Genomic DNA, 22,986 nt, shown 5'->3' with positions numbered 1-22,986 from the left:
GAGCGAGGATAGTAGTACGCAAAAAGATATGAAAGCTTATGAGCTGCTGTAGTTAAGTAATTTAAGGTTGAAAACTTACAAGACCCAAAATTTTGATATCAACTCGATATAAAATTAGTTAGTTAAAATTTACCAAAATAAATTTTGGGTCAAACTACGTTAATCCAATTAAACAAAAATTAACAAACGGATCATTTCAGATCAACCCACTTATATGCTACATAATAGATATGAATTAAAACTTTTTTTTTTTTTTTTAAGCATTAAAAATTTAGAACCCTAAAGGAAAAATATTTTCCTCATTCTCATCCCTAATTGTAAAGATATAACTTCAATAATATAATTTCTTTTTCATGTTCAATAATTGAAAATTATTATAATAATTATATCTTTGTATAAAATGGCATTTTTATGCTCAATATTTAAATTCTAATAGTAACGATAATATAGCAAAAAATCCACACACGATATCACAAATATATAAGCTTCTGAGATAGATCACCAATTCTCTAACAAAATTAGATAAGCATCCACAATGTCAAGACTCATCCTATTCCTATTGAGAGATGTGAAGTAATAGATTAAAAGCAGCAATTGTTCAAACAAAAAATAAAGTTGCTATTAACAACATTAATGGCTTGATATGATAAGAACCGACAACGATATACAGAATGAACTTATAACAAAAACAGAATTATAACAATGGAATAAGGCAGTGTTCCTCAATATTCAAGTATACAACAATGTGTTTATATCCATTCAACCAGTTGAAGACGTTTTGGCTGCAAGGTGGATGAGTGCTCGCTTATGGTAAGTAGTACGGAGCTTCTTGTATTTCTGGACAAAGGCCCCAACATCAATCTCCCTATCTAAGAGCTGCCTATGCAGGTTTTCAGATTCCTCTTCCGTCTTATTCATCGCCTCTGAAACAACAAATACGTATTTCACTTCTCTATAATAGGTGTTTTTAAACACTGGACTATTTTCCACAACCTCAAACTTTTATTATAATTAAATACCTTGAAGCCTTTGGAGAAGGGATGCTGGGGAATAGAATTTCAAACTCTCTTCCTTCTGTCTCTCAAGTTCATTGAGTTTCTCCTGAGCAGCAGCCAACTCTGTTGTCCGAATTATTCTGCACTGTAATATAAAATCAAGGGTAGAAAGTTCTTCAGTCTGTTTCCCAATGTTAAAACTATAATTGACAGATAAGCCTATAAACTCACCTGATTTCTAAGCTCCATAATCCGTGGTTCCTTCTCCAAGTTCTCCCCTGATATAGAAGATAGTAAAATATTTAATCTCTCCCTGTAGCTCAACCACCCATAACATATTGAAAAAGTAGATAAATAGTTGGAGGAAAAAGGGCAAGCACACTCACTGGCAAGCTGTAGAGTTTCCTTGCGTAGTTCATCTCTTAGCTGATGAGCCATAAAAGGAGGTGGAGAAAAAATATTAGAAAGACATGATTAATCTCATTTATCAGACACAACAGACCTACAATATGACTCTGCATAATGCAGCAACAACATCATATCATCAAAGCCACATGAGCAAGCCTGCTCTAATATTATGTAAATGGCGCTTTCTGATCTTTTTTCATGTGTCGCAAGTATGTGCACAAATTCTTTCATTTGCAGTGTATGAAAGTGCTTTGCTCTTACACTTCAGCTGGCTTGGAATCATGAGAATCTATTACATATTGCACCATAAATTAATACCTCAATTATGTGAGCCATGACTACAATCAATTATTCCCACTTAGGGTACATTTGTAAGTTGCTTTATTAGATTCTTATCTCACAAGTGAAACTTTAAATGAAAAGAAAAAAGATCTTCTCCCATAGGAGTTATGGTAGTAATTTCAAAGTGAAAACCTCAATATTTCCTGTATCTGATGCCCAACTAAATATAACCAAAGGCCATACCAGCAGACAACAGTCAAGAAAATTGACCAAGGGACTCCTTCCGCAAAAGTTTTTACTGGGGTCCCATGCCACAGACATAAATGTACTACTTCATTTCAGGAACATGAAGACCTCCATGCAGGTAATATTCTCTTCTCTTTTTTTTTTAACAAGACCAAGCAGGTAATATTTTGGTCCTACGTATCCATAATTCCATGATTTGTGCATTCTTTTTCTTTCATTTAGATCTAAAGTGAGCATGGAGCATATAGGTCTTTAGTAGACCATGGCAGCAGAATCACAAGCAAACAAGATACCATCATGCACTAGATATCTTTAGAAAAGAATCCATTCCCAGGAAGTCACTGTTGCTCGTGAGCATAGGAAGGCTTCATCAAGGCACACCAATTATCTGGATAAACCCCTATCCTTTACACACTTTGGGTAGGATGTGCAAGGATTACCAGTTTTCCTTAATCTCCAGAAGGACACATCCCTTGTTAAGGCCATTGTTAAACTATGGCAATTTCAAAGACTTGGTAAGGTGGGGAAGATGATGGTTTGGGTTTTTGAGGAAGGTGGCAACTTGGGAAGATGGTAGGAGGCTGTCGGCGACAACACCATAGTTGATGCTGATGGGGTAGTCAGCGGTGAAATGATGGATAAGGGGGAGACAGTGTTTGTGCCATTGGGAAGGGGATGCATGTCAGGGGGAAAAAAAGCTAAACCATTTTACGGAAAATTGAACGTTTAACGGTTGACCAAGTTTTCCAAGTATAGCCAAACACCCAAAAATACTGAAAATGTTTTACATCGAAACAAATGGAGCCTAAATTTGAGAACACTTGTGAGACTAAAGAGAGTAACATGCAAAAATTCTAAAGCTAAGAATGTTTGTCAGATCAAGGAGATCATAATCCATGACTTACATTGTTTTGAATCTTCACTTGATCAAGTGAAAGTAAAAATTGATGATATGCATCCTTGTCAGATAAGAGCTTCCTTAATTCATCAACACTAAAAAAAATTATCAAGAAAAGATTAGAAACTATAGAAGTGGAATTGGAAAAATTACAATATAATTTGGATGATTTAATTATCTTTATTTGCACCACTAAAAGTGACTAAGACAAAATACATCAAATAATTGTACTTAAAAAAAAAAATCAGAAAATTAGTAAATTTCTGAGAATTGATTTATATTTTTAGTCACCAACAAAAACATAATATCTAACAACAAGCTTACTATTTGGCTAAAAGATAATTAACACAAAAACAATGTATTGGAATACAAACTCAAACAAACACATGCAACATACAGAGAACTTAATAGGCAATTTATAAACCCAACACGTAAATATGATACTGTATAAGTGACATAACTACGAAACACTGTTGCATTCTGCTTCCACTATCTTTAGACTCTAATAATATACAAACCCTATTACAAAATATCTGTTGAAAAATGCAGTTATTATTAGAAAATGAAAAATTACAAGGAGAGGGATCTATCAGCACTTGATTGTAGAATCCTAAACTCTACATGTATTTGAAACTTCCATGTGTTGACACAGTGTGATGCTTGACAAGCCAAGGATGTAGTCCTAGCGAGATTGCCCTTATTCAAATTACTAGAGAATCAATAAACATATAGCAATCTGAGCAATATACATTTTAACAATATCCTTCATACGCTCCAAATGTCACCATCTTCCAAATAGCAAAAAAATAATCCATCAAATTGGAACATAAAATAAAGGTATGAATAAAACGGAATCTTCCACTACCAGGAACCAACCTTTTGTCCTTCACAACAGCAATTATACCTGCAGCTTCAGCAGGTGAAACATGTGATGGCGACTGTGGCCGGTCTGTAGGCCTATGTGAGCTGAAGCTGCTAGAAGAGGAGCTACCTGGTGTTCCTGGACGAGAAGAACTTGGTGAGCTAAGTACAGAAGGAGGATACCAGGACTGCGGAGAACCATCCTGTGGACGTGGCTGAGGTTGTTGCTCCTGAGATCCCCTGCAGGTAGAGATTGTCTAAACTTTCAATGGATTACATAAAGCTATTGAAAAGGAACAGGGGAAAAGAAACAAGCTTTATTCTAGTTAAATGGAAGCAAAATATATATACATATAAATATTTCCATAGCAAGAAGAAGAAAACCCAATGAAGTATGATCCATTTTCTTATTTCCACAATATTCAAATTACGCATAAATAAAAGGCAGGAAGACCCATCATTTCAATGCGTCGTCTTCTTCTTCTACCACATCACTCTGATTTCTTCTATATCTACATGTCATTTTGGATACCCATTTTCTAATACTACCAAATACAAGACAAATTTGAACATTACAGCATGTTAACAATGCCCAGAAAAAGATTGTTTCAATTTTATCTAGTTTTACAAGGATCAACCCAAAAAGTGAGAAGAAAAGAAAAAACTTGCCATACTAAAAAAAATATTCATATCCTCCACATTCAAACTAAATTAAGCGTCCTGCATCGTTTATCATATACCAAATACAACAAAGATACATATCTTCTAATTTCCATCATTTTCTAACTTCGCTGCATCGGCGATCATTCACCACAACAACGTTCAGCAATTCGCGTAAAAAAAACAGATTCTAAAAATAAAGGTTGATAATCAACAAAATTATAATCATTTCAACTATATTCTCTAATTACAACACAAATTGAAAACCCGAAACCATCTATAAACCTTGATATTGAAAATTCAGTAAAATAAATAACAAGCGCGAGCTCAGATTATCAAAAATCTGAAAAATAAGCCCCAAAGTACAAGCTTCAAAGCATTGAAATTACACTAATTTGATTAAAAGAGGTGAAAACTAAATGAATTTCTCGATGATTCAAGAAAGCCCTAATTTCAGCGAAACTAAAAAGAAAAATAAATAAAAAGGAAAATAAGAGATGCCAATACCAAAACTTGAACATCGCACGGAAAGGCTGCGATCGCAAATTAAGTCGACGAACTCTAACAATCCAGGAATATCTTTATCTTTTTCCTCGGATTGGAGTTTTCTGGTTCTCGGTACGCGTTTTCCGTCGGTATAAGTAAATCACGGAGAAGACTCAACAATTTTAATTTTAATTTTAATTTTAATTTTAATAAATAAATAAAGGTTGTGGATGTTCGGGTCGGGTGTATGGACGTACGACGGTATCACGGGATTCAAAGTATTGGTGTTAGATCCGAGATCCGGCCCAAATTTGATAGAGACTTTTTTGACAATGTTCACTTGATTCTCAACAATCTCTTTAGTCTAAGGACAAATATTAGTTTATATTAAAAATATACGTAAGAATTACATACTCTAATGATACGTATTGGTCCAAGGTTTAACACCTTATGGGTGTAAATAATCTCTTGTAGTCACACCCTCTAGTGAAAAACCAGTGATTTAGTCAATTCCGTGTAGGAAAACTTTCGAGAGTGTGGTGCATGGGAACGGGGTTTACTCTAGAGGGCTGGGTCCGAAAAGCCCTACCTTAGAGAGGTTCCTCGACATTAAAAAAAAAAAAAAAAAAGTATTGGTTTAATAAATTTTATTAAAATGATTTCCTATTAAAGATAACTTTGTCCCAATTTTTTTAATTATAAGTCCCACCTTTTTACTAATTTCAATTTGTTCCATCTGGGTTGGGAGCTTCTTCACCAGTTGTATTTAGTTGATTTATGGTGGATGTGATGCAAAATTGTTAGGTTTGGACTCCTTGACCACCCTTTTTTTTAAAAGCAACTCAAAAAAAAATCCAACTAATCCAAATAGTGGTACAAATTTTGTTAGGTTTGCTTAAAGAAAATATTAAAAAAGTTGTAAATCTAGATAAGTCTAAAATAAAAACAGTTGAAAGTAGAAACCTTGTTAGGTTTACATGACTTTTGAACTCTCCCAAATACCTCTGAAGTTATCTTTTTTATATTATTATTATTATTATTAGCTTATTATTTCTAAGCCCTTTTCATTAATGTTTTTGGAAAGATGATTGCATTTTTGCATCATCATTTTTTTTTTTTTAATTGAATAAGGAAAAAGTTAAGGAAAATATCATTTCCACTCTTGATCCAAAAGGAAGGAGGAGACGATCATAAAAATGAAAAATGGGTGAGCTCCCCAACAATAGACTCAAAACAAAATAAAGCAATGCGGAAATAATTACAAAACGTAGAAAATTGGACAAACAAGTGACCCGGTCCTTTCAAGGGACCGCGCAAGGCACTTTCAGAAGCAAAATGGGCACAGATTACAACAAAACACAAAACACAAAAGCAAATCAATAAAAAGCTAGGAGACAGTAACCCACAAAACACAAAAGCAATAAAAAAAACAACATTACATAAGAAATACAACAGGAAAGCAACAAAAAAACTAAAAAACAGTAGCAACGGCTAGGGAGCGGAGTTTGGCGTACCATCTTATAATAAAGTAATACTCATTCTAGCATAGTTTTGTTACAATTATAGAAAGCGATAATTACATAGGCAAAAAGACAAGTCAAGTTTTTATAAAAGCGACAATCCAATATGAGACTAACCTTCTAGGTTGTTACAATTTTATTATTACGATCAATTATCTTGCTTTTCTAAGAATTAAATAACGAGAATTTATGAGTAGAAGGTTGTGTAGCTTCACTTTTGAAAAAAAATAAAAAATAAAGAAAGGGACATATGGAACCATCCCCAACTGCTTGCTGTTAGAAATGGTTCAATAACATTAGGTTTGTTAGGGTTCAACTGGTTGTCTTTCAGGTATACTTTGGGTAAACAACCACACACTCTTGGAAATGAGGTTTGCACTTTATGAGTAAGAGTACATTAATTATCAATAAAATAAGTGCTAAGAGATTACATGAATTGTTAATAATTATGATTACTTGATAATAATAAAAGGAGAAGTACAAAAAAAATCATCCAACTTGGAATCCTGTCCCCACAAATTCCCCCACTTTAAGGAAACTAAGAAAAGAAAAGAAAATATATTGATGGTGCATTGTACCCCCTTCAAATCCCCTCAAATTTTGTCTACATCACTACATGCACTCCATTCAAAGTACATGGAGTTAGTCATTCAATCTCACCTCACCCCAACTCTTATTTGAAAAAGATTCACTATACTTTTCATTTTAAATAAAATAGATATTATTTTTTTTATAGTCGAAATTTAAAGTTTGTACATCTAATAGTGTATATGAACTTAATATTATAATGTCTTTTAAAAAATTTAAATAATATAAAATCATGTACATTGTTATATATACTAACTTTAAATCTTAACCATGAAATATAAAGTATTATTGTCCCTCTCGTTTCCTCTCCATTCCAAACATACAATATTATTCACCTTAAATTGGGTTTGAGCTCAGTTCAAGACTTAAAATTAAACTCGTTGAAATTAGGACGTGCAACCCATATCACGGCACAAAGAAACCACACCACATGATACAGTCGTGTCATCCAATTTCTAAGATGCTTTTTGATAACTATCACAAGGCAGCTTAATCAATCTTAGTTGATCTACCCTGCCTTAGCCCTATCAAAAAGGCTTTTTTATTATCATTATAATTATTCTACTGCAAATAGGATGTTATTCCAAGCCCACATGGGATTGAGATTCACGGTAATTAATTATTTAAATTGCTAGAAATATACGTAATTAATGTGATAGAGCTCATTTGAAACCCTACTTACCCAAATAAAGTTTGGAATGTTCGACCACCTATTCAGATAAGTATGTTTCATATGAACTTTCTTATATTAATGGTTTAAATTATTAACAATTTGGGTAATTAATTATTGCAGATCTCAATTGGTCCACATCACGGTGAATCCTTTTTTTTTTTTTTTTTTAAGTGTACCCTTCAAATCATCCTTGCCTTTGAAAATCCAATATAAAGAACCGGTTTAATTTGACTAGTTGCTTCTTCATGGGAACCTTCCTTTATATAATAGTGAAAAAAAAAAAAAAAAAAAAGAGTTGGTCAACTTCAAAGTTCAAACCACCAGCTCATTTGTTACAATCAAATAATAATTTAATTTTCATAAGAAAGAGATAACATTTCAAAAAATACAACTCCATGGTTGCTGCTTGACAAAGTAACCTTCCTCTTCCCATATTTCTGCCATTTTTGTATTGTTAATTCGGAGACCCAGTGATCGTGCCCACCATCTCTAGCGAAACACAGGGCTGATCAACAGGAACCTGAAAATGCGTTGACCCCATGTTATCTTTTAAATGACCCATTATTTCAAAAGATTAAGTTTATATAAAAAAAATTAATTATTTAATGAACCCACAAACGATGAATATATTCATGATGGATGGATACTTACATAGTGGCCAGCCCCAAGAATCCAATAGAAAGCGAGGTTTCTGTAAGATCTTACAAACCCTTTTGTCGTTGTATTATCTCTTCCACAATATAAAGGATTGCGTTCCAAGTTTAAAAAATTTCTCAAGCCATCCCACCTGAATTCAACAACAAATAGAATAATTCGAGTTAAAACATTAACTAAATAATTAAATTCTTTTTCTTTATTAGCTTAACCTTTTGAAAGATTGAAATCGTAATAATTCTGACTTTTTCTATATTATTGGATTTCATTTATTGAAAAAGGGTGTATATTAAAATATTAATTAACGACTGTAAATTGAAATTTCTGACTCTTACTTGAGTTTGTCAACCCATGCTTCTGCTCCTTTGGTTGAGCAGATGAGATCAAGCTGTTATATACAGACAATCAAACAGTATGAATTTCAGAGGATTGTAAAAGAAAATGCAGTCAATATTATATATGTTTATCTGTTCTGCCCTGACATGGAATATTTTTTACCTGTCCGTTGTAAATGGTCACGTTTATGCCTTTGGCTAGGAGATGGTCAACCTGGACGATACTGTAAATATGAGCTATCATGGGGAAAAAGCTCATAAAGAGTGAAAATGAAGTTTCCAGGAAATTGGTCGGTAAGAAGATGGAAGAAGAGAAAACAAGCAATAATTAGACACAGACATTTGTTATTACCTCTTTGATTCTGGGTTTCATGTAATCACCAGTCATGGCTGGAAAAACCAAGCGAGACTGTCCAGCCCATCTGCAAGAAGTAATTGCAGAACAATAGAAACAGTTAAAAGGAAAAATTGATGACTTGGGCTTCGTTTTTAGAATATTAATTAAATTAATTTAACAACTTACTTTACTTTCTTGGGAATGATCTTTAGCTTCTTTTTAATACGCCCATTCATCAAGCTAGAAAGATCACGTTGACTGGCTGGTGAATGTTTTTTGGTGGCTAGATATCCCGCGTACTTTTCCATCAGTGCTATTTCTCTGGATCCCCTTCTCCCAACAACAGGGTCATTGCCAGCGTCCAGCAAGAAGTTATAGAAATCCTGCAATTCCAATCCCCTGAATCAATTATACTCTGCCACATGAGAGAGACAGAGACAGAGACAGAGAGACAGAGAGGTACCACATTGTTACTCTTATTTAGAATAAAGTCCTGGAGGTGATTCAGTGTTGATGTTGCATTTTTATAGTTTCCTTCTGCCAGCTGCTGCTGAATCTTTAGAGCGAAACTGTGTTTGCAAATTAAGAACTGTTAATTTAGTGGGAAGTTCAGAATTATTATTTTAGTTTAATAGACAGAGTTTTCAAACCTGTTTGAGCTGCTCAATGTTTTGCTGTCAATTCGTGACAAGTCTTTCAGAAGAGGTCCCCATGAGAACTATAATTCAGCTCATAAGTTCTAATGAATACTAACCAATATAATGTTTATATAATACAAAAGGATTACCCTGCAAAAGGGTTGCCCCTAGCAGGAATTACATACCACAAAATCTTCAGGAGAAATCCAGCTATCTCCCAATGCAACTCCTATATTTATGCATGAAACGGCCCACGATTAGATATAAACTTCTGGTGCATGTGAGAATCACATGCTTTAAAGACATGTGAGTTTAATAAACTGAATTCGATGAATTTCGTGTGAGGTATGAAAAATATGGTTGTTACCTCCAAGTTGTAGCTTCAATTCTCTTGCCTCAATTGCTTTTAGAGCTGATACTGCTAGAGTGACAGCAAATTTTCCACCATATGATTCAGCAAAAATGTACAAGGGACTTTTTTGGAGTTTTTCATTTCCATTAAAGAGCTTCTTCAACAGGGTAGTTAAATCTGTTGCTGCCTCTTCATCAGTCTTAACCACCAAAGACTTATCCTCCACATAACTAAAGCCTGTTGCCACTGGGCTATCCTGTTGTCCATAGAAAAGAGCTTAGGATAAAAGGATTAAGAAAGAAAATATTTATGTAAGGCAGTCCAGAAAATTGTACCACAAACAAGAGATCTGCTTTTCGGAGCCAAGTTAACTTCCTGGGCTTCAAATTCCCATCCAATGGACCAATTTCTACGAAATTTCCGAAAGCAACTCCAGAGCCACCCTATGTTAATATCAGAATCTGAATCAGATTTAACATATAGTCGCATTGTATATAACTTCTGACTGTATTGTGCTATAAATTAGGCACTCAGCCCCAAGGGATTAGTTCGAGTGGTAAGTCACGCCCGTGGACAAAAGCTCGAGCTTTACCCAACTTGTGTGGAAAGAGCGTTTTGCAAGGTGTCCTGAAAATCTAATCGGGGCTTAATTCGCCCGGCCCGAATACCCCACTTATAAAATTAAAAAAAAAAAAAATTAGGCACTCACAGGGCCTCCTTGGAGCCAGAGAAGTATTGGCCATGGGGTGGATGGATCATGAACTCTATGTGGACTTCTGTAAAGCCACCAGAACATGTGGGCCTCTACACAACGCAAACATTTCCATGAAAAGGTTAAAAACAAAGATGTGACAGGGGAAGTATATAAAAACCCAGTTGTTTGACGTAAAAAGGAGAAAGGTAGAAGGTGAAAGAGTTTAATTACTGGGTCGAACTTCAACATATCCCCATTGCTCAGACCCATCATGGGTTCCTGCAGCATAGGCAGAATATCCATGCAGCAAGGAGAAACCAAGCAAGAGAGAAAGGTAAAGAAAGGCGTGCTTAATTTCCATGGCAATTAACCAAGTCTTTGGTGATCATATGAAATGGTTTACATGAGAAACAAAACATATATATAGAGAGAGCAGAGAGCAGAAGTTTTGCATGAGAAGCATCGCCTATCTGTCTTTGACTGAGAAGAAGTATACGGACAAATGGGAAGTAATGTGACAGTTCCAACGAATCAAGCTGTTTATACGAAACATGCGCATGAATTCAACAGGTAAATATACGTAAAAATTGAGAAGTGGGCGAGACGTCGAAGACTTTCCGGTTGCGTGTGCATATAAAAATGCACTAAACAAATGGAGAACTTCCCCACTTAAATTTTGTATATGTATATATATATAATATGTCATTTATAACGAACTAAAAAATGAATAGAAAATTACTTGATTTAATTGTTTAATAAATATTCTATAAGATTAGTGTAGTTTCTCTGAACATTTTTATTTTCCTTTTCTTTTAATTTTCTTTTTTCAAAAAAAAAAAACCCTTGTATTCTAAAAGCATGTTTGAGATTGCGTTTAAGAAATAAAGTTTTTAAGTCAAAAAGCATTTTTTGGCAAAAATTTCATTTTTAAGCTTTTGTCAAAAGTGCGTTTTGACCATTTTTGTGCTTTTTGGACCCTTAAAAGATCTTTTAATTTTATTTACCAAACGGTTACTTTTTTTTTCAAACGAATTTTTTGAATGTTAAATGCAATTTTAAGCCTCTTAAATGCAAACACAAACAAACCCTAAATGTGGCCAAGTGATTAGTTTTCAATCCTAAATTTGACATGGGAAGCTCTATTGTCAAGTCCCACATCCCAATTAAGGTCAAATATTCAAGTTGTTGACGTAGTTATGCCAATAAGTTATTGTTAAAAAATAAATTAATTAATTAAGGACAAGTTGATGTTGACTTCTTAAATAAGTGAAATAATTGTAAGATAAAAGTGTGGTTTTCATAATTACTCTTCTAGAATACAAGCATACCTGAAAGACCAACATCGAGATATGAGGCTGACTTATTATTATAAGATTATAACGGATTCTTAATCACAAGGTTAGACTTTTTTGCTACCCATTGTGATCATAATTAAAATAAAGTATGTGCTTTTAGTTGTGATTACCTTTTAGGTGACTTTCTTCATGTGAAGCGTACAAATGTGACTATGAAGAGTGGTGAGCTAACTGGGTTTTTAGTCAATGTTTGTTGAGCAATTCTTGTTTAGCGTCTAAATGATCCTATGGAGGCCCAATAAAACTGAACAATCGTCGGCCCAATACTTTCTGGCCCATTAGACACTGGTCATGTATTTTGAAGAGGCCGTACAGCACGGGTCAAGTTCATCGTCAGATACTTTAAATCAAGGGCTTTTCATCTGAACTATTTCAGGTTTTCTTCTTGTCCAAAAAAACTGAACAATCGTTGGCCCAATAATTTTTGGCCCATTAGACACTGGTCATGTATTTTGAAGAGGCCGTACAGCACGGGTCAAGTTCATCGTCAGATACTTTAAATCAAGGGCTTTTCATCTGAACCATTTCAGGTTTTCTTCTTGTCCAAGTTTGCTTGGCGTTGCTATGGAACCGAGAAATCGCGATCCCAGTTGCTCGTCGAGCTCCCTGGACTCCACTGAGGAAGAGGTCCTTGTATTATCTTTCTTTTTTTCCGTCTGAAATCTAGTAGTTATTCCATTGTTGTGATTCTTGAACTGCTTGGATTTTTGAGACTCGGAGGAGCAATTTTATTTGACAGAAATGCGAGGAATTTGCTGAATTAAAATGGTTTTATTTTTGTTTATCTGTGAAGTGTTTGGTTGGAGGGAAAGGAGAGTAGAATTAAGGAATAGTGGTAGAAAATGGTTTTAAACTTTTCTGTGACACTAAAAGAGCGATATCACCAGTGGGTCGTACACTAAATTGTGCGAAGAGATTTCGGGGAAGGAAATAAAGGCTTGACCTTTTACTCCAGTTTGTTTTAGTTCTTTGTTTTCTTGCATTTGCATATTTGTTTGCAGAACATGTTGCTTGGATTTGTTTGTGATTACATGCTCATACTTCTTTTGACTTGATCATATTATCTTTTTACTATTTTCTCATTTCTAAAATGTGTGTATATGTAATATGAAACGAATTTCATTTTCCATATTATGACTTGAAACACATGCCATTTACTACAGCTTAGTTTGGCTTACTAAATTTGTATGGTGCCTACTACATAGTTGCTTGTGTTCCTGTGCTCCAGTCAAATTTCTGTTCTTTGAATTGTGCGAAGTGTTTCCTGCTTAAAGCAAAAGATGGTTATTTTGTTTGTCCAAGAATTAATGCTATTGTTAAACGAGTTTTGACTGCTCTCAAGTATATTATACTAATTTTTGCCGCAGATATGTTTATACACGAAGATCATAAGCACAGTAGCCTTAAAAGTTAAAAGAGATGAGACAATTAGCAATCTCAAAGTACTGTTACGTGAGAAGGCAGGCATTTCTGAGAATCTTCAGGAGCTCTTTTTTGCTGGTAATCGGCTGATGAATGATCGGAGGCTAGGTGATTATGGTATTCAGCAGGACTCCACTGTCCACCTTGTTCCTCAGAATGCATTTGAAACGAGAATATATGTTAAAACACCTTTGGGTCAGAAAATCATTGCAATTGAAGCAAGATCTTTTGACACCATCCAAAATATCAAATCAATCATTCAAGCCAAGGAGGGGATTCAATCGGATCAGTACACTCTTATCCACAATGGTAAAGTTCTTGAAGATGAAAGGATTCTATCCTCGCTCAATATTCTGAATGAAACAATCTTTCATTTGGTTTTCAATCCAAAAGATATCTTACCAATTTTTGTGAGAACATTGGCTGGGGGGATGTTGAAACTTGAAGTTAAAGTTTTGTTTACCATTCGTGATGTCAAAACAATAGTTGAGAGCATGACTGATGTCTTAAACATTGATTGGGATCTGATCTATGCTGGAAAGAAACTCGAGGATTGCAAGACTTTGGCTTCTTATGACATACAAGAAGAAACCATCTTAGAGATGTTTCCTGCCTTGATCCAGATATTTGTTATTGCACGGGGTGGGAAGACCATTACTCTTGATGTACAACCATGTAACACCATCAAAGATGTCAAGGACAAGGTTTCTCAGAAACAGACTGGTGTCCTGGACAATGATTGGGATCTGATATATGCAGGAAAGCAACTTGAGGATTGGAGGACTTTGGCTTCTTATGACATAAAAGAAGAAGCCATCTTAGAGATGTTTCCAGCCTTGGTCCAGATATTTGTTATTGCACGGGGTGGGAAGACCATCACTCTTGATGTCCAACTATGTAACACCATCAAAGATGTCAAGGACAAGGTTTCTCAGAAACAGACTGGTGTCTTGGACAATGATTGGCATCTGATCTATGCAGGAAAGAAACTTGAGTATTGGAGGACTTTGGCTTCTTATGACATAAAAGAAGAAGCCGTCTTAGAGATGTCTCGTGCCTCGTTCCCAATATTTGTCAAGTTATGGAGTGGGAAGACCACTAATTTTATTGTACAAGGATGTAACACCATCAAATATGTCAAGGACGAGCTTTTTAAGAGACTGAATATTCCTGTTCATCGTCAGTGCATTTTATTCAATGGGAAACGACTTGAAGACAACCGTGATCTAGCAAGTTATGGTGTCCAGATTGATTCCACTCTCCATATGATCCTCCGGCCTATTGTGAATCATTCAGATACATGATATTTGGAAAACTATACCAAACTGTACCTCCATTCGTATTTTGAGGACTGATTGAGAAGAAACTACAAGCTCCCTCATAGGTAATATGCTTCGATGGAGTAGCATTGCAGGATGACCGTTTACCCGCGCATTACAGGAGAAATAGAGACCAAGATATGCTACACATCCTTCCCTTATTCTTCTCTCATTTTTCTACTTTCCAATGATGATTTTAAAAAGTAGAAAGATGAGAAGACAAGGAAAGGAATGAAGCAATTTCCTTCTCTATAATATGGTGAAAGTGTCTTCCTTACTAGTTTTTCAGACGTGATGCCAATTACAAATATATATATAATCTTTATTGGTTGATGTGCTTCCTTTTATGTTGGACAAGGTTTTCTATGAAGTATCTTCTGCTGGGAATGTTTCTTAGTCTATTGAATGCTGCAGTGTTTGATAATCATTTGTGAATTTGGAGGGCTCGCATATGCTGTATCTTCTGCACTCTTTTCGTAATGCTTCGTCTTTTGAATATTGTGAATTTGGAGGGCATGCTTAGATTCACTGGCATCGCCAATGTCTTCGACTACGAAGAGTTATACAAAGGAGAATTAATAATGTAACGATTCCAACTAATCAACTTGCACGAAACGGGCAGATAAAATCAAATACATGAACCTCTTGTTTCTTAAGCTTTGGCTAGGGGTAACATTTCATGTTTACGTGTTGGGTTTGGGTAGAGTTGAGGTTTGGATATCATATAGGTTAATTATAATTCGACATATATTAGATCTGCTAATTTCTTGTTCAATTAGTGGTTGGTTTACTCGTCTTATCAAAAATTGTCAATCACATGTCGAGTCGTGTCAAGACATGTGTATAAGACTATATATATATATATATATATATATATATATAAAACTCTAATTTGACTCATTTAATAAAATGAATTAAGCCTTGTTTGTTAAGTGACAGCACATTTCCCCACATCCACGGCACTGTTCTTCGATTGAAGAAGTCTGACCATGCTAGAATTACATACCTGCAGACCGTGTGTATGGGAGAAGCCAATTTATATTAAAAGACAAATATGCCCTTACAAAAAAATAGAAAACCAATGTTAATTTTGAAATATGAATGATGAAAAAAAGGCAAAATGGGAATTATCTATAATGTTAATTTTGAAACTGAGCCTATCAGCTAGCATCAGTCTGTTTGTTTTTCAGACTGTACCTGATCCTTCGGCGCCCTACTAGAGGTCTACAGTGCCGTGGGGTTGGTCTACAGTGTCGTGGGGTTTGCCAAACACCCTCTTAGACCCATCAACCATAATTACTAATTTTTTGTTAGATTCATAAATCATATAAAAATTTGCCAGCCCTAAATTTTTTCCTTTTCTCAAAAAATCCTTTTGTTCTAAATGTGGCCAAGTGATTAAACAAATTACCTAGGATCGAGCCCCTTCTGCCCTAAATTTGATGTGTTCTAGCTTGTTATTACGAAGAGTAGTGAGCTTAACGAGGTTCGTTTTCTTGTTTAGCCTAGCTGTACTAATGGGTCTAAATGATCCTCTTCCTTTTTACGATGCCTACATACTGGCCGAATGACTGAAGCTGAATAATCCTCGGCCCAATACTTTTGGCCCAGTAGATATTGGTCATATATTTTGAAAAGGCCGTAGGCCTGATCCGCCAATCTGACAGGCATATCAAACGTTTCACCGCGCGCGCGCCTCTCTGTCTCGCTCGCCCTCCCTTTAATGCCGTCTGTTGTTTCCGAGGCGGCGGCGCCGCCATGTATGAGATTGTTTTCTAAATATTTGAGCGGATTCCCAGTAAAAAACCAGTCTTTATTCCTTTAGAGCCCTACATATAGGCCGTACAGCACGGGTCAAGTTCATTAACAGATACAAATCCTAGTGCTTTTCATCTGCATCATATCAGGTTTTCTTTTTATCCAATTTTTCTTTGCGTTGCTATGGCACCGAGAAATCGCAATCCCAGTTTCCCTTTGAGCTCCACTGAGGAAGAGGTCCCTATATTATCTTCTTCTTCTTTTCTTTTTTTCTTTTTTTTTTCCGTCTGAAATCCAGTCTTTAATTTTTGATACTCGGGGAAAAAAATTATTGATGCATTCGTTGGCAGAAAATGCGTGGAATTTGCTGAATCGAAATGGTTTTATTTTTGTTTTTCTGTGAAGTGTTTGGTTGGGGAAAAAGAGAGTAAAATTAAGGAATAATGGAAGAAAATGGTTTTAAACGTTTCTCTGACATGTTAGGAAGACAAATAATCCACTAAAGGAGGGATTTCAACAGTGGGTCGTACACTGAATTGTATGAAGAGATTTAGGGGAAGGAAATAAAGGCATGACTTTACACTCCAGTATGGTGTATTAGGTGTTTGTTTTCTTGCATTTGCATTTGTTTGCATAAAATGTTTCTTGTATTTGTTTGTGTACAAGCTCATACTTTGGGCTAAGCTTCTGACTTGATCCTATTATCTTCTTACCATTTTCTCATTTGTTGAATATATGAATATACAAAAGCAATTATTCAATGCAGCTTAGTTTGTATGATACCTTCTACATAGTTGTTTGTGTTCCTGCGCTCCAGTCAAAATTTCTGTTCTCATCGAATAGTGCGAATTGTTTCCTGCTTAAAGCCAAAGATGGTTATTTTGTTTGTAAAAGATTATATGCTATTGTCAGACGATTTTTGACTGCTGTCAAGTAAATTATACTACTTTTTGCCGCAGATATGTTTATACACGAAGATCATAAGCACAGTAGCCTTAAAAGTTAAAAGAGATGAGACAATTAGCAATCTCAAAGTACTGTTACGTGAGAAGGCAGGCATTTCTGAGAATCTTCAGGAGCTCTTTTTTGCTGGTAATCGGCTGATGAATGATCGGAGGCTAGGTGATTATGGTATTCAGCAGGACTCCACTGTCCACCTTGTTCCTCAGAATGCATTTGAAACGAGAATATATGTTAAAACCCCTTTGGGTCAGAAAATCATTGCAATTGAAGCAAGATCTTTTGACACTATCCAAAATATCAAATCAATCATTCAAGCCAAGGAGGGGATTCAATCGGATCAGTACACTCTTATCCACAATGGTAAAGTTCTTGAAGATGAAAGGATTCTATCCTCACTCAATATTCCGAATGAAACAATCTTTCATTTGGTTTTCAATCCAAAAGATGTCTTACCAATTTTTGTGAGAACATTGGCTGGGGAGATGTTGAAACTTGAAGTTAAAGTTTTGTTTACCATTCGTGATGTCAAAACAATAGTTGAGAGCATGACTGATGTCTTAAACATTGATTGGGATCTGATCTATGCTGGAAAGAAACTCGAGGATTGCAAGACTTTGGCTTCTTATGACATACAAGAAGAAACCATCTTAGAGATGTTTCCTGCCTTGATCCAGATATTTGTTATTGCACGGGGTGGGAGGACCATTACTCTTGATGCACAACCATGTAACACCATCAAAGATGTCAAGGACAAGGTTTCTCAAAAACAGACTGCTGTCCTGGACAATGATTGGGATCTGATACATGCAGGAAAGCAACTTGAGGATTGGAGGACTTTGGCTTCTTATGACATAAAAGAAGAAGCCATCTTAGAGATGTTTCCAGCCTTGGTCCAGATATTTGTTATTGCACGGGGTGGGAAGACCATTACTCTTGATGTCCAACTATGTAACACCATCAAAGATGTCAAGGACAAGGTTTCTCAGAAACAGACTGGTGTCTTGGACAATGATTGGCATCTGATCTATGCAGGAAAGAAACTTGAGTATTGGAGGACTTTGGCTTCTTATGACATAAAAGAAGAAGCCATCTTAGAGATGTTTCCAGCCTTGGTCCAGATGTTTGTTAGTGCACGGGGTGGGAAGACCATTACTCTTGATGTCCAACTATGTAACACCATCAAATATGTCAAGGACAAGGTTTCTCAGAAACAGACTGGTGTCCTGGACAATGATTGGGATCTGATCTATGCAGGAAAGCAACTTGAGGATTGGAGGACTTTGGCTTCTTACGACATAAAAGGAGAAGCCGTCTTAGAGATGTCTCGTGCCTCGTTCCCAATATTTGTCAAGTTATGGAATGGGAAGACCACTAATTTTATTGTACAAGGATGTAACACCATCAAATATGTCGAGGACGAGCTTTTTCAGAGACTGAATATTCCTGTTCATCTTCAGTACATTTTATTCAATGGGAAACGACTTGAATACGAGCATGATCTAGCAAGTTATGGTGTCCAGATGAATTCCACTCTCCATATGATCCTTCGGCACAGGGACGTAGTTATAGATTCTCGGGTAAGAGCCACGGGTCAAAAAATAATATTTGGGTAGGGGCCGATAGGCAAATAAAAAAAAAATTGTACCTTATAACATTTGCGATAGTGACGGTTAATTTTTGAAGAATGTTATCCCTGTAATGGAATCTACATGGGTCTTTTGTTTTGTTTTGTTTTTTTTTTTTTTTCTCTATAATATATAGTTAGAAAATATGGTGAATGTGTCTTCCTGTCTTCCTTAAAAAACTGTAGTGGGTAATGTGCATCCTTTTATCTTGAACAAATTTTTCAATGAAATATCTTCTGCTGGGAATGTTTCTTGGTCTATTTTAAGCCTGCAGTGTCTGGTAATCATTGATGGAGTTTTCAACATAGGCTCCTTTTTGGTTTGAATTTCCTCCACAACTTGACAAGATCCTGATTTCTTGTGTTGAGTCACTTGGATTACTTAAAGCAACATTTGTGAATTTGGAGGGCTCTTATATATTGAGTGAGATTTGCTGCATGTTGTGCACTCCTTTCGTAATGCTAACTGGGTGGTTCTCGATCAATGTTTGTCGAACAATTATGGGTCTAAATGATCCTCTTCCTTTTTCCAAAGCCTACATTCAGGCCCAATGACCGAACCTGAAAAATCTTTGGCCCAATACTTTTGGCCAATGACACTGTCAAACTCGTTAGGGTTTATTTGAATTTGTGATTTCAAAACGTTAATATTTAAAATCACGCATTCTAAAAAATACACAAATTTACGTGAAATTTGAAAATATAAATTTTTCTAACTTTTCAAACAGTAATTTTTATATATTTATTTTTATGCAGTACTAAAAAAATCATTAAATTTCGAATTACTATTAATTTTTGCATCAATTGATTTTCCCGCGAATTACTATTACATTTTGCATCAAATTAATTTTTCCCGCGCGCGCCTCTTTCTTTCCCTCGCTCTCTCTTTAATACCTGTCTGTTGTTTCCCAGGCGGAGTGGTTTTATCAGATACAAGGGCTTTTCATCTGAACCATTTCAGGTTTTCTTTTTATCCAATTCTTCTTGGCGTTGCTATGGCACCGAGAGATCGCAATCCCAGTTCCCGGCCGAGCTCCCCTGACTCCACTGAGGAAGAGGTGCCTATATATATATTTTCCGTCTGAAATCCAGTCTTTATTCCATTTTTGTGATTCTTGAACTGCTTGGATTTTTTAGACACGGAGGAGCAATTTTATTTATGTATTCTTTGACAGAAATGCGCGGAATTTGCTGAATCGAAATGGTTTTATTTTTGTTTCTCTGTGAAGTGTTTGGTTGGGTGGAAAGAGAGCAAAACTAGAAAATGGTTTTAAACGTTTCTCTGACATGTTAGGAAGACGAATAGTCCACTAAAAGAGCAACTTCAACAGTGGGTCGTACACTAAATTGTAAAAGGAGATTTACGGGAAGGAGATAGAGGCATTAATTACCTTAAACTCTAGTGTGTATTAGCTGTTTGTTTTCTTGCATTTTCATATGTTTGCCTAAAATGTTGCTTGGGTTTGTTTGCGATACATGCTCATACTTTAGGTTATGTCTCTGACTTGGTCATATTATCTTTTTTACCATTTTCTCATTTCTAGAATATATGAACATACACAACTAATTATTCTTGTGTATATGTAATATGAACGGAATATCATTTTTCATACTTATCCCAAAAGCTTAAGTTGATACGAAAAGATAAATTTATTAATTTAATTTGTATTCTAACATCCGTGTAGGTTTTAACCTTTCCTTAATAAGTAAGACTCAACATGTATAATATTTAATTAAAATGAAGGGTGAATTACAATGAAGACAAAGTTTGAACTTAAACTTTTGCTCTGATATCATAAAGAATTATGCACTCGATGTGTTTGAATAATTGTTCCTCTCACTGTTTCTATTAGGTGGTGGTGAGTTTCATTTATAAAGAACTTTCTGTACTATTGTATAACAATCTGATACATTCAAAAAAGTTAAAGGTAAATACAATGTTATCATGATTATCTTGGGATGCTTGTTGAGATGGTATTCTTTCTTGAGAATGTTTGTGTTCCTACGCTCCAGTCAAATTTCTGTTTTCATTGTATAGTGCGAAGTGTTTCCTGCTTAAAGCCAAAGAGGGTTGTTTTGTTCGTCAAAGAATTATATGCTATTGTTAAATGATTTTTGACTGCTCTCAAGTAAATTATACTGCTTTTTGCTGCAGATATGTTTATACGCGAAGATCATAAAGACAGTAGCCTTAAAAGTTAAAAGACATGAGACAATTAGCAATCTCAAAGCATTGTTACTTGAGAAGGCAGGCATTTCTGAGAATCTTCAGGAGCTCTTTTTCACTGGTAATCGGCTGAAGGATGATCAGAGGCTAGTTGATTATGGTATTCAGCAGGACTCCACTGTCCACCTTGTTCTTCAGAATGCATGTGGAACGAGAATATATGTTAAATCACCTTTGGATCACAAAAACATTGCAATTGAAGCAAGATCTTTTGACACTATCCAAAATATCAAATCAATCATTCAAGCCAAGGAGGGGATTCAACCAGATCAGTACACTCTTATCCACAATGGTAAAGTTCTTGAAGATGAATGGATTCTGTCCTCACTCAATATCCACAATGGTAAAGTTCTTGAAGATGAAAGGATTCTATCCTCACTCAATAGTCCAAATGAAATAACCTTTCATTTGGTTTTCCATCCAAAAGATGTCTTCCCAATTTTTGTGAGAACAGTGGATGGAGAGATGTTGAAACTTGAAGTTAAAGTTTTGTTTACCATTCGTGATGTCAAAACAATAGTTGAGAGCATGACTAGTGTGCACTTTAGATGGGTTCTGATCTATGCAAGAAAGCAGCTTGAGGATTGCAAGACTTTGGCCTCTTATGAAATCAAAGAAGAAACCATCTTAGAGATGTTTCCTAAGATTATCCAAATATTTGCAACGACAGAGCATGGGAGGACCGTTGGTCTTGACGTAGAACTATGTGAGACCATCAAAGAAGTTAAGGACCAGATTACTTTAAAACTGATAGGGTTTGGTGCCAGCAGAAACCATTGTTGGGATCTGTTCTATGCAGGAAAGCAACTTGAGGATGGGAGGACTTTGGCTTCTTATGACATAAGAGAAGAAGCTTTCTTAAAGGTGTTTCCTGCCAAGGTCCAGATATTTGTTAGGGCACAGGATAGGAAGATCATTACTCTTGACGTAGAACTAAATAACGCCATCAAAGATGTCGAGGACAAGATTTATTGGGAACTGACAGGTGACGTGGTCAATGAATGGAATCTGATATATGCAGGAAAGCAACTGGAGGTTTGGCGTACTTTGGCGTCTTATGGCATAAAAGATAAAGCCATCTTAGAGATAAGAGATGTCTAGCGCCACGGATTGGTGAGACCGTTATTTTTTTTTTTGGTACAAGGATGTAACACCATCAAAGATGTCAAGGAAGGATTTCTTTTAGACTGGGGGTTCCTGTTTGTAGTGTCAAACAATTTTATTGGATGGACGAAGGCTTGAAGACGACCGTGATTTAGCAACTTATGGTGTCCAGAAGGATTCCACTCTCCGTATGCTCCTCTAGCGTACTGTGAATCATTGAGATAGCTGATATTTGGAAAACTTCGTATTTTGAAGAGTATGATTGAGAAGAAACTACAACTACAAGCTCTCCCAAAGGAAATATACTTGGATGGAGTAGCATTGCAGGATGGCCTTTCACTGGCAGATTACAGGATAAGCAGTGATGCAACAGTGAGAAAATATGGTGAAAGTGTCTTCCTTTTATCTTGTTCAATGTTTTCTATGCAGTATGTTGTTGATCAATGTTTGTTGAACAATTCTTGTTTAGCCAAGTTGTAATTATGGGTCTAAATCAACCTCTTCCTTTTTTCGAAGCCTACTTACAGGCCCAATCACCGAAGCTGGACAATTCTCGGCCCAATACTTGGTTAAATATTCTTTTCCAC

General features: G+C 35.6%; 4 protein-coding genes and 1 pseudogene across 4 annotated transcripts; 3 read left to right on the top strand and 2 right to left on the bottom strand.

Annotated features, from left to right (window-relative positions):
- Window positions 1–470: 470 nt before the first annotated feature.
- Window positions 471–5,003, bottom strand: LOC132162578 (vacuolar protein-sorting-associated protein 37 homolog 1). Its single transcript, XM_059572835.2, has 7 exons — window positions 4,858–5,003; window positions 3,706–3,930; window positions 2,837–2,924; window positions 1,382–1,421; window positions 1,227–1,273; window positions 1,020–1,140; window positions 471–923 (listed from the first exon to the last, which is right to left on the bottom strand). The coding sequence occupies exons 1-7, from the start codon at window positions 4,869–4,871 to the stop codon at window positions 760–762; spliced, it is 699 nt and encodes a 232-aa protein (XP_059428818.1). The 5' UTR covers window positions 4,872–5,003; the 3' UTR covers window positions 471–759.
- A 3,043-nt stretch (window positions 5,004–8,046) lies between these two features.
- LOC132191609 (serine carboxypeptidase-like 51) lies at window positions 8,047–10,988 on the bottom strand. Its single transcript, XM_059606695.2, has 13 exons — window positions 10,859–10,988; window positions 10,643–10,737; window positions 10,269–10,376; window positions 9,949–10,189; window positions 9,767–9,810; window positions 9,594–9,661; window positions 9,407–9,512; window positions 9,130–9,326; window positions 8,959–9,028; window positions 8,770–8,820; window positions 8,607–8,659; window positions 8,269–8,404; window positions 8,047–8,137 (listed from the first exon to the last, which is right to left on the bottom strand). The coding sequence occupies exons 1-13, from the start codon at window positions 10,986–10,988 to the stop codon at window positions 8,072–8,074; spliced, it is 1,365 nt and encodes a 454-aa protein (XP_059462678.2). The 3' UTR covers window positions 8,047–8,071.
- Window positions 10,989–12,483: 1,495 nt separating this feature from the next.
- LOC132191937 (polyubiquitin) lies at window positions 12,484–15,058 on the top strand. The gene is made up of 2 exons (XM_059607074.2): window positions 12,484–12,609; window positions 13,350–15,058. The coding sequence occupies exons 1-2, from the start codon at window positions 12,547–12,549 to the stop codon at window positions 14,706–14,708; spliced, it is 1,422 nt and encodes a 473-aa protein (XP_059463057.2). The 5' UTR covers window positions 12,484–12,546; the 3' UTR covers window positions 14,709–15,058.
- Window positions 15,059–16,664: 1,606 nt separating this feature from the next.
- Window positions 16,665–19,059, top strand: LOC132191608 (polyubiquitin-like). The gene is made up of 2 exons (XM_059606694.2): window positions 16,665–16,718; window positions 17,441–19,059. The coding sequence occupies exons 1-2, from the start codon at window positions 16,665–16,667 to the stop codon at window positions 19,055–19,057; spliced, it is 1,671 nt and encodes a 556-aa protein (XP_059462677.2). The 3' UTR covers window positions 19,058–19,059.
- A 951-nt stretch (window positions 19,060–20,010) lies between these two features.
- On the top strand, window positions 20,011–22,628 carry LOC132161961 (polyubiquitin-like; annotated as a pseudogene).
- Window positions 22,629–22,986: the final 358 nt, after the last annotated feature.

The sequence above is a fragment of the Corylus avellana genome, chromosome 10 (assembly GCF_965113065.1).
Source record: "Corylus avellana chromosome 10, dhCorAvel1.hap1.2, whole genome shotgun sequence".
NCBI lineage: Eukaryota > Viridiplantae > Streptophyta > Magnoliopsida > Fagales > Betulaceae > Corylus > Corylus avellana.
Note: the sequence above shows the minus strand (reverse complement) of the source record. Positions and strands in the feature narration are given on the sequence as shown.

What these genes read in the sequence shown, in the direction of transcription:
- LOC132162578 (XM_059572835.2), bottom strand. An exon ending in GCTGTTGTGAAGGACAAAAG is followed by an intron (nt 2,925 to 3,705) that starts GTTGGTTCCTGG and finishes AATTTTTTTTAG; the next exon opens with TGTTGATGAATTAAGGAAGC. An exon ending in GGAAACTCTACAGCTTGCCA is followed by an intron (nt 1,274 to 1,381) that starts GTGAGTGTGCTT and finishes CTTCTATATCAG; the next exon opens with GGGAGAACTTGGAGAAGGAA.
- LOC132191609 (XM_059606695.2), bottom strand. Translation starts at nt 10,988, where the DNA reads ATGGAAATTAAGCACGCCTTTCTTTACCTTTCTCTCTTGCTTGGTTTC. An exon ending in ATTGAAGCTACAACTTGGAG is followed by an intron (nt 9,811 to 9,948) that starts GTAACAACCATA and finishes GCATAAATATAG; the next exon opens with GAGTTGCATTGGGAGATAGC. An exon ending in TGAAACCCAGAATCAAAGAG is followed by an intron (nt 8,821 to 8,958) that starts GTAATAACAAAT and finishes AGTATCGTCCAG; the next exon opens with GTTGACCATCTCCTAGCCAA.
- LOC132191937 (XM_059607074.2), top strand. Translation starts at nt 12,547, where the DNA reads ATGGAACCGAGAAATCGCGATCCCAGTTGCTCGTCGAGCTCCCTGGAC. An exon ending in TGGACTCCACTGAGGAAGAG is followed by an intron (nt 12,610 to 13,349) that starts GTCCTTGTATTA and finishes TTTTTGCCGCAG; the next exon opens with ATATGTTTATACACGAAGAT.
- LOC132191608 (XM_059606694.2), top strand. Translation starts at nt 16,665, where the DNA reads ATGGCACCGAGAAATCGCAATCCCAGTTTCCCTTTGAGCTCCACTGAG. An exon ending in TGAGCTCCACTGAGGAAGAG is followed by an intron (nt 16,719 to 17,440) that starts GTCCCTATATTA and finishes TTTTTGCCGCAG; the next exon opens with ATATGTTTATACACGAAGAT.